At 38.9% G+C, this 11278-nt stretch overlaps 1 protein-coding gene across 3 annotated transcripts in view; it reads left to right on the forward strand.

Moving 5' to 3' along the window:
* The window catches only part of LOC107756294 (SMC5-SMC6 complex localization factor protein 1-like), a 32828-nt gene that overhangs the window by 10373 nt on the left and 11177 nt on the right, over positions 1-11278 (forward strand). For all 3 annotated transcript variants that reach the window (XM_016573325.1, XM_016573324.1, XM_016573326.1), the window contains 3 exons: positions 1952-2031; positions 6434-6526; positions 7739-7921. In XM_016573325.1, the coding sequence (XP_016428811.1) occupies positions 1952-2031; positions 6434-6526; positions 7739-7921 (356 nt within the window). The remainder of the gene's footprint in view (positions 1-1951; positions 2032-6433; positions 6527-7738; positions 7922-11278) is intronic.

An 11278-nucleotide genomic window follows, 5' to 3' on the forward strand; every position in this document is an offset into this window, starting at 1 on the left:
GATATCGTCCTCTTTTGGAAGGTCAAACAAAGTAGTTTCGCTTTCACAACGAAACACACAGTGCCTTCACGACATGGTGGCGGCGGCAACAACAATACTACAGCGTGAATAAAAGTTACGCCTTCTTTCTTTGCGTGAACATTTGGGCGGTGTTATGCAAATCTTCCCACATCGTGACATAGACATGTGGGGGCGTGTTAGAACGAGCCGTTTTAGGTAGGCGTGGTTGACTCTTAACTTTTATAAAGAATATCTCTTTGGATTTGAGACTTTAGTCTTTGCAATTTTACAGATCTTCTTTATGCACCAAGAGCTTGTAACACTCCAAAGAGAAGGGAAAAATTGAAATCGCATCCTATGACCCCTTTAATTTTTTTATCTTCTTCAATCAAACCTTTGCAAGAATGTATTAAGGATTATTAAGCACTTACCCTTACATTTCCTTTTCTGCACAGTGCACTTTGGGCAAGTCCGTCCAATTGTGGCAACATTCCTGGGCATCTTTTTTCTATGTAGGTCATAGTTTTAGTAACATCTTTAAGTAAATCATAAGTAAAATCTGATGAATTATCATAAATCTAGCTTTAACTTTAGAAACTATTTTTCAGGTCCGTCCAGCTCTCATACTTGTGTACATTCTAGACCATAGCAATGACTTTGAAAATGTGACTGATGTTTTAACTGTCAAGTCAAGACTTCTATTCTATCTCGCAGCCACCATTTTGAGCTTTCCCATTGATTTTTCTGCAAGACATTTTACAAGTAACTAGTTGTCCTAGCAGCTAGCAAAAGATAATGAAAATAACTGACAAGCCGCAGATAAAACTTGTTAAAGAACAATTTGGGTGGGAAACAAGCAGCAACACTTTTAAAGAGCTGCACAGCTTTAAGTATGACTGAAGAAGATTTGTTTATTTAAATGTAAGTTTTTAATGTTATAAGCACTATTGCAGAGTTCATTTGTATTCTTTAAGGGTTCCCACAGTCAGGAAACCCTGAATATATCACGGAATATTTAACATTATGATTTCCAGGTCTAGAAAATGCATGGAAATTTAATGTAGTGAATATGATTTTTTTCTGGTTTTGCTGTGCTCTATAATATTGCATCAGCTAGATTAAAGGATTTTGCCTGCAAGCCAGCATTGAGGGGATTATTGGAGACATTTTTGCATTATAAAGTATAATCATTTTAATCTATTAATTAAAAGAAAATCCACCTTAGTAATCTCTAAAACTAAAATAGATGGATGGATGGATGGATAGATAGATAGATCTTTATATCCCTCCATCAGACTGACATTGTCCTTTCTCAGCTATGTGTCTTAGTCAACACTTAAGCAGGCAGACAACACACTTCACCCAACCAGAACATCAACTGCAATCCTGCCTGCATCACTGTAGCTCTTACAGTGACATTTAGCGACAGTTTCTTAAACACTGACCAGGGACTCCATCCTGGGAGAGCTCCACAGGGGTTTGAGGGGGCGGGAGGGTTGGATTGCTGTCTCCTCGCATAAAAGGATTCAGTAAGTACAGCTAGCATACAGGCTGGCTGATAGTTGCTACAGGCAATGCACTTAGATGCCAGTCCCTCAACTCCATCCCGCAGTAGTGTGAAAATGTTGTGACAGTGATATAATGATGTTTGTAGACACGAGTGGTGGTGTAAAGTGGGACGTATTTAGTGAACATTCTGTTAGTGTCTCATCGCTCTGATTTGTCTTGGAAGTTTTAAATATTGCAGGCTTTTTCCAGCATTCCAGTCCTCTGGCTATGGATAAATTCTTAATTTAGCCGTATTTATGAGCAGTTTCATGATGTGCTGATGTTAGCATTCATGACAGATCCTATCTATTCACCCACAAGCTCTGTGAACTATTGTCCTTTCAAAAACACATGACTTGATGTCTCAATCTTTCTGTTAAATGTTACTGTGTGTTCTTTTCAGAGCTGTGAAAGACTCGGCAGGCGGCTCAGGTTCAGGGAGAGAGACTGTCCCGAGAGGTTACCACAGAGTCAATGCTGCAGGTAAGAGCTGCTACGCGTCAGTGTCTGCATACATGCTGTAGAGGTGCAGGGCATTTATTCATTATCGCTCAAAAAAATCTTATCTATGGCATGCATCATGCTGTTCATTTTTAGCAAAGTTTATTTTTACATTTTTTTTTAATTAACTTGTTTGTTCTATTATTCTATCTATCTGTCATTATTTATGTTGCTTTTTCTATAATTTTATGTCATTGTCTGTCATTTTATATATCTGTCTATCTGTCTGTTGTTCTATCTATCATTTGTTCGTTCATTCATTTGTTCTATCGTTCTATCTGTCGTTCTTTCTATCGTTTTGTCATTGTCTGTCTGTCTGTCATTTTATCTATCATTCTATATATCGATCTGTCTGTCTGTCTTTTTATCATTCTATCTCATTCTTCTCTATCTGTCTGTCTGTCTATTGTTCTTTCTATCTGTTTGTTTTTCTATCTCATTTTATCTGTCTGTCTGACAAATTCCAATTAAAATTCAATGTATTACAACAATGACTGTCACTGTCTGTCTGTCGATCTATATATCTGTCTGTCTGTCATTTGTTCGTTCATTCTGTTCTATCATTCTATCTATCTGTTGTTCTTTCTGTCATTCTTTCTATCGTTTTATGTCATTGTCTATCTATCTATCTATCTATCTAATCTTTATCTCTCTGTCATATATCAGTTCTGTAGTGCATTCAGCTAGGTCAAAAGCTCTCGACAGAACCTCCGTTTATAACCTCAGGCAACAGCATTTACATTCCATATGCTTTTTTACACTCCCTCCATCCTTTGGTGAGGAAGAGGTGGAAAATACATAAAAATCAGGCGACACACACAAACATAATGCTTGTCAGATCCCCCATTTAAGAATATTAAACACTGCAATTAAGATTCTGCTGTGAGGAAGGAGAGAGAAAGAGGGGGCGAGAGAGAGAAAGACCGAGGTAGCCAAGCCTGGAAGTTTCTGTAATTAGGAGGTTGGCACTCCGTGTGAAACCAGCAAGGTGTCAACGCTCATCTTTCCCCTTCCACCTGATCAGAAAGACCCCAACGCCAGAGCAGGGAGCGGGGGAGGGCAAGGATAGAGAGAGACAGCCCTGCTTTCAGGAGACTCAAGGCTGCTGCTCCCTGCCTTGTGTTGTTTTTGCACTACGTGCTCCCTATACTGATGTGTAGCCCATCAATTTTTGATGAAGCATCCGCAGGCTCTCAGCTGTAGATTTCTGTAGGTAGATGCTGCAGTGTTTTTCACAAGGTGTGCAGGTCCATGGTGCCTTGTTAACTTCACCCTGAGCTGTCTGTCTGCTCAATACACTTCACTGTGGCTTATGGCTACAGTTAATGATGCTATAAGCATACTGGTAATGGCTTTGGGTTAAAGCTCAGATTGGGATATCAGGATGATTTCTTTCTTCAGAATATGTATATTCAGTTGTGCACTTGTGCCCTTTGCAGAATCCTTAGGATGTTTAGGCATTACAGTAGCTAATAATGCAAGAGATAAAACTTTTAAAAATGCTATTATATTTTTTTCTTACTCTTTAAAGAAGCTGCATAACAGATGTTTACATACCGTTTTTAGACACTTTATTCTTAGCTACAGTGTAGGAATTTCATTGCATTATATATGAAATATAGTAGCTACCAACCAGAATTAAAATCTGTAAACACATGATACTTTTTTTTTGCAGTTTTGTAAAATGTTTCGCTTGAAGCATGTGTTTGTGCTATGTTTAATAGTTGCAGCCTTTTATTATAGCTGCGTTTTATGATAGCTGTGTAGGAGTCCCTCACTTGAATGGCAAAGATAGATCTCAAACCAGGGACTATCAAAAAGGACAAAAAAAGTCAATTTGTGTTCGAGTTATTATTTTGTATTGTGTACATATTTGGTACGTTACAGAGCTTCATCTGGGCAGTGATAAATAAAAAATGCATAAAAATGCACACAAAAAAATCATGTGCAAGTGGTGTATAAACCTAAAATAAATAACTTTGACCCAGTTATTATTGGCCTCTTTCAGTTCTTGTCCACAATCCCATAAACTAAACCTCTTATAACTCCTAGAACTACAGGATGTTGCTTAAACGTAAAGGTGGTCAAATTGAAAATGCTGTCATCACAGTGTTTAAATGCACTTTTTGTGACAAATAGCCCATTATTTAAACCATTAGCAAACCTGCTCCAGAGCTGTCATGTCACAAAACACGCAAGAAAGTACTCTCTTCAAGAAAAATAAAATAAAACGACAACCGCAAACGCTACACACACTTCACAATTTATAGAAAAGGACAGGATGGATTTATCCTCTTTGAGCTTGTAAATGCTGAGTATGCAATTACCCCTATAATGGAAGCGTTGTGTCCAAATTGGAGCCATTAAAGTGATTTAACAGAGGGAAGATTGGGCCTGGCATTTCTGAGACTGTGTACACATGGGGAGTTAAGAAATGTTTAATCACTGGGTTTTAGGGCCTATTAGGGTGTGAAAAAAGGGCCAGTGCGAGCCAGAACTTGTCATGGTGCTGAGGCACTCATTAAGTCATACTTTTATTGCATTCTGTTTCATTTTTTCATAATACCCAGCTAATTATTTTCGTTGATTTTGGGTTGCGAGTCTTTGTGATCTTGCGTTCATGTACTTTGACACTTGAGTTAGGGGTTTGTTGTTTCCTACCCTCAGTACCCTGTTGTTCCTTCCTTTGAAACAGAGAGAGGTTATTATAGATATGTGGTATGTAGTCTGGAACATTCCATTCAAATGTTGTCAGAACCGGTTTACACCTGATACTAATATCCATCTCTGGTGATCCGACGACTCATGGTCTCCCAACACTGTGGGTCTCAGATGTGTTTTCTGTAACCACTTGTGATCAGATTTTTAGGAGAGGGTCTCTGGTTTTGTGACTTCAGACATCTGTGTCACTATGTACTGTTAGCTCATGGTGAAAAAAAAAAAGACAGAAATAGCACGCTGTTATTCCTAAACATACTTGAATTTAATTCTTAAGTGATATTTTAGTAAGTTAAGAGGTCTCATTTATTAGTTGAGAACCATGTTTCAAATGAACTTCTGATGTGCACATGATCTGGGTCACTACATGTTGATATCAGGCATACTGAAAAGCTTTTGTGAAGTATATTTATGCATATATCTATTTATTTCAGTCAGACGGTTAGTTTCTTTTTAAGCAGCATGCAGCCAGCAAAGTTTAAAGCCTTTGTTTTAGCACAGTAATCCTTTGATGTTGTCCAAGACGTATATTACACTATGAATACAATGTCTAAACCGTGATTCCACTACTTCCGCATCTTTTTTCTTTATACCTTGACAGACGTCACTCTGCGTACACAAAGTTGCAGACAGATCAGCCTTCTCTGGTCATTTACGTTTTCTTCTAACCTAATTTTCTCTGTTTGATCTGGCTTAAAGGGACTTCTTGAAAACTCAACCAACGTATTGATGTGAAAGAGGATGCCGCTTCTCCCTTTTTCCATGCCACAAGAAGAAAGAAGACTTTCTGCTTTATTTCCCCCTCCTCATGCCCGCTTTGTCTCTTTCAGCATGCCGGGTTTTATCTAGCCGGCCAAGGCTGCAGAGATATGGGCACCCTGGTGAGACCCAGCAAAGCATTTATTAGCAGCTTTGCACAGCGGCATTATTATGGCAGCCACAGAGGCACTCAAGTTTGGTCTTTTACTTTCTTGTGAAGTTCAGCCACACATGAAAGAAGGAAACAGCCCACCCTCTAATATATTCCCGATTTGATATTGTATCGGGAGAGCGAGGGATGAAGGCTGCCTTACAAAGGGAGCAGGCAGAAGGAAAATGTAAATAAAAGTCCCTGGAGGCTTTTGTGTCTGGCTGTTGTAGTTTGCAAAAGTGAGAATCACGTGTTCCCATTCGTACTGCCCAGTGGAGCTTTTGAACTCTGGCTGTTTGAAAAATCCCATCTGAGGCTTTGTGTATGGGCTCTGTACCATAACTTTCCCTGGCTGAACAATACCGGACTGCCAGGAAGCCTTTTCCCACAATCGCCTTCAACTTGGGGTGCTAGTGTAAGTAAAGAATTCCCACTGTCCAGAAAAAAGGGGAATAGCGACAAAGAGAGCGGATGAGCGCCTTTCTTTTCTCTCTCTTTCTGCTTCCTGTTCCTCTTCCCCAAAAAAATGTCTAGCTTTTTTTTCTTTTATCCGTTTAATTTTTACATTTTCCATGTCGTTTCAGTGTGTGCCCGTTTTTATGTCGAGCACGGGAAACGTTAAATAAGCGGTTACGGGACTGTGAGGGCAGCTGGCAGGACGCACCCTGCATTTTGGATGTTGCCCACTTCCCTCTTTCACTTGCCCTTTCTCTCTCTCTCTCTCTCTCCCTTTCTCTCTTCTCCAACCATGTGTAGGCGAGACACTCCTTCATCTAGCCTGCAAGAAGAACCAGGTGGAGAGGTTGCTTCATATCCTCAGCGTGCCTGGAACAGACGTCAACATTAAAGGTAGGTTTCTATATTCCTCCCCTGCCCTCAATAGAATCGTCCCATTTCTTCTGTTTTACTTTTTTGTGTACTGCACAGTTAATTCAAACAAAGGAAAGCGTACGTCACCCGTCTAACCTTTTAGATCAAATGTAAGGGTGTGTCTGGTAGGTTCAGACAATGTTTTAGGCTCGGTTTAATATCGTGGTGTCATGCAAATTTTGCACATGCCTTTCGCCAATCTTGTTTTGAAATCTTGATATAACCATGGTTATTTTAGCCATATAGCTTGATGAAAATTCCGCCTTTGTTGTTTTATACAATGTTGCGTTATTTTTGTTTTGTTGTTAGATTTCTTTTACTCAAAAAGGGATTTCTTTGAAAATTCATTTTAGAATGAGCATGTTTGCGCAATTATGTTGACATACAGAAATGTTTACGATTGAGGCCTCTTTGCTAATGTTTTTTTTTTTACGGTGTTACGCTATGTTTGTTGTTTTCTTTCACGCAAAAAGACTACAGTGAGAATCTTAAAATGGGATTTGTTTGAGAATTACTAGCAAACTTGTTATGTTGTACAGAAATCTTTGCGATTGAGGCCTCTTTGTAAAAAAAAAATAAAAACAAAAAAAATGCTATTTTTATAGGGGGGGTTTCACACAAAAAGACTGCATTAGGAGTCTTAAGATAGGATTTATTTGAAAACTACTAGCATGCAATTGGATTTTAGAGTCAGTTTGTTTGCACAGTTATGGTATGATGAACAGAAATGTTTACGAAAGAGGCCTCTTTGCTAAAAAAATTCAAATAGTTGATGTTTTGTTTATTTTTATTATTCTAACTCTAATTCAACAAAAAACATTCTATATTTAATAATATACTGGACATAAAAATTCCCTTGTTTAATAATTTACTTCCCATTAATGTAACAGTGTAAAAGTGAATATTGTCAGAAAAACACTACGAAGAGAAACAGTAACTTATGATGAGGTATTTAGTTATGACATTCTGTGACATTGAATTTGAATTGTTAATATACAATTTTATGGCAAGAATTAAAAGTACCTATTATTCAAGTGCAAATTACACACATTTACACAAATTTATTTGCTTTTTGCTTTTCTTTCTTTCTTTCTTTTTTAAATTCCACATTTGTCAAGCAGCTAAGCTTGACCATGTCAATGTATGTAGGCACCAAAATCATCACAGTGTATTGTGCGTCACTGTTTGTAGATCACGCTGGCTGGACGCCCCTTCATGAAGCCTGTAACCATGGCAGCACGGAGTGTGTGCAGGCCCTGCTCCAGCACTGCCCGAACCTACAGCTGGGCAGTCAGGTCCAGGGAGTCAGTCCACTACACGACGCCCTGCTGAACCAACACACGCACATCGCCAAGATGCTGCTGCAGCGTGGCGGTGAGTGCCCGATGTACACATATATGCAGTCTGAGATCAGACCTTCACAAAACAATGCATACATTCACATATATACACACACTTTCAAGATTCATACTGTGAATACAGATCTTCACATAAGAGGGCTGAAACCATGAGAGCGCATGCACACATTTCGCATAAACATAAACCCTTCAACGGTAACCTTAAAGAAGCTGTTGAATTTCAAAAAAGTGATGAGTTCACTTGTTCCTTCTTGTTCAGTCTCTCACGAGTCTCTTATCCAGTCACAATCAAACGCGCCCTTCTATGAGAGCCTGAATCGTATTGAATACCATATTGTACTGTATTACTTCAAAACATGTTCAGATTCCGATTCCTTTGAGAATGATGCTGAATTTATCGAGTCATATTGAAGTGTCTCTCTTACTGGAATAAATAAGGAGAAAACAGTTTCTGTTTCCATGTGTGATTTCAGTATAAACAAACTGATGAGTGCAAGCAGCAGTAAGTCACATTACAGCGGCATTACACGTGTAAACAAACAAGTGCTTTGTAGAAATCTTTTAAATCCAGGCCTCTCCTGTGGCTTAACAGTCGAGATCTACCACACACACACATAGTATCGTCTTCTGCCATTCAGGGTTCAAGCTTTTTTATGTTCTTTCCTCTATAAAAACCATCCATCTACAGGAATAACCCACCGGCGTGGATGACGCTGTTAGCATACTCCTGAAGAGATTCGACAAGTCAGGTCTGCGGCTCTCGTGAAATTCACATGCTGGTTTTTCACGGGGGAAATCTGTCAGAACAGAAATGTTTTGGAGTGCCTGGCTGTTTGCGTGCCACATGCAATTGATGTTTGCGAGCTTTGAAGCGAGCGCAACTTGTGTCAATGCAGTAAGCGCGGGATGGCTTGACGACGGGGAGGGACTAGAGGAGAGACAAAATGAGATGGGCTCCTGCTTTCCCACACGCCTTACTGTCACTCTCACTCAATTGCTTGCTTCTCCGTTTTCACTAATTATAGTTAATTTGATTCTGCTCCCCTATTAACTCATGTAGATATTCTGGCCTCAAAAAGTAAATTAGATTGGGATTGTTTGGTCCCGGTGAGAATGTTTTTTTTTTTTTTTCCCTCTCTCTCTTCTTGCTGACTGAGATTGGTCCTATACCAATGCATGAAAAGAGGTCAGAAAAAGAAGCTTTTTTTTTTTCATGAAATTAGAATTGTGATGTGTCTGGGAAACAGACAGCCGTTGAGATCCCTCTTAAGACATGGAGGTGCACACACACACACTCAACCTGAGGACTGATCCCTGCAATTTGGCATCTTGTTCAAAATTAAGTTTTGATATATTTACAGTAGGAAATTTACAAAATATCTTCATGGAACATGATCTTTACTTAATATCCTAATGATTTTTGGCATAAAAGAAAAATCTATAATTTTTTTTGGCTATTGCTACAAATATACCCCAGGAAGATATTTTGTAAATTTCCTACTGTAAATATATCAAAACTTAATTTTTTATTAGTAATATGTATTGCTAAGAACTTCATTTGGACAATTTTAAAGGCGATTTTCTCAATATTTTGATTTTTTTGCACCCTCAGATTCCAGATTTTCAAAAGTTGTATCTCAGCCAAATATTGCCCTATCCTAACAAACCATACATCAATGGAAAGCTTATTTATTCAGCTTTCAGATGATGTATAAATCTCAATTTGGAAAAATTGACACTTAAGACCTGGTTTTGTGTCCAGGGTCACAAAATTCTCAGCTATGAATTTTTAATTGGCTTAAATAGTCCTTTTTTTAATTCTGATTATATATTTATTTTTTAATCCTTTTTTAATCGTTGTCCATTAATTGCTGGAAAATGACTTGAAAAGACATGGAAAATCATTATTTAAAGGGATATTTAACCCAAAATGAAAATTCTGTCATTTCCTCACATGTTGTTCCAAACCTGTATGAGAAGATATTTTGAAGAATGTAGGTAACCAAACAGTTGTTGGTCTCTATTGACTTCCATAGTATGGAAAAATGGTAGTCAGAAACTGCTTATTTGCCAACTCTCTTCAAAATATCTTCTTTTGTGAAGCAGAAGAAAAAAATCATACAGATTTGGAACAACTTGAGGGTGAGTAAATGTTTTCATTTTTGGGAGAGCTATCCCTTTAAAAACCAAGGGAACCCTTATAACAATTAAATTGTTATTAAATGTTATTAGATAACATTTTTTAGATGGATTTTAGTACCTGTTTACATAAGATGCCTAGAATTTACATAGTTTGCTCTTATGAGACGGGTTCACAAAGTCGGTCATTATCAAATGGTCATTCTTATTGAATATAGAAAACTATTTCATAAAACATACATAAAGGAAAAGATTCCAACCAAATGTTGGTGTTCAAGTAAATGTGCTTTCTTATGGAATAAAAAGGACAGGCGTGTGTACATGAAAGAAGCAAACATTCACCTCGCTTTCACTGTTGCTCTCTGCTTCCAAGGTCGTACAACTCTTACACTGTGCAAAACACGGCTTTCTCAATCCCAGCATTCTCAGTATGAAATAATAATGAATGTTAGTGGATTGGGGGGTGAGGGGGTAAAAGACTAGATCCTCCTCCTTCTGCCCATGGGCACTGGCAGGCTAACTGTGCCATGGCCAAAGGCAGGGACGGGTGTCATCAGCTTGCTTAGCCCAAGGCTGCCAACTCAAACCTCCCCCCCAACACACACACACGTTGTAAGTGTGGTGGAGCGTAATTTCACTCAGCCATTTCCTGATTGGTATTGCGTGCGGCTTCCAGCACCCAGCGGCTTGTATCCAAAGAAGAGCAGAGCGAACAACGGCCATGAAAGAGCCTTCGAGTTACTGCCATGGCCTTCGAATCTTAATGGCTTGATGGTTGCTGTGAATACAGCTCTGTTTCAGGATTGGAATGGATTAAGGCTTGTTGGCATGACTCGGGCTCTCTTGTACGAGGGTCAGCGTCTAACAGATAGTTCTGCTCAGTCCTATTCACAATGTACAAAAAAAAAAAAAAGTCGCTTAAAACCCAAATGAGGTTTTCTGTAAATGTTCAGCATAGCCTTTGATGAGATCCTGATGCAGGTCTGATGTCATTTATATAGCCGTTTGTGCATCGCGAGAATGAAGTAATTGGTATGAAGTAGGGCTGTGCGATTAATCAAAATCGAATCGAAATCGCGATTTGAGACGTTGCGATTTGCTAATCGCAAAGCCTGCGATGTGGACGCGATATTACTTTGTTCCAGAGCATATGCATTACTGCCAGCCTTGAGTTGCAGTCTTACTTGCCCTGGGCAAGAGTGAGCGCACCTCCGTTCTCCCCAATCAGCACTGC

This window comes from Sinocyclocheilus rhinocerous, unplaced genomic scaffold, assembly GCF_001515625.1.
Source record: "Sinocyclocheilus rhinocerous isolate Xijiao unplaced genomic scaffold, SAMN03320098_v1.1 scaffold1043, whole genome shotgun sequence".
Taxonomy (NCBI): Eukaryota; Metazoa; Chordata; class Actinopteri; order Cypriniformes; family Cyprinidae; genus Sinocyclocheilus; species Sinocyclocheilus rhinocerous.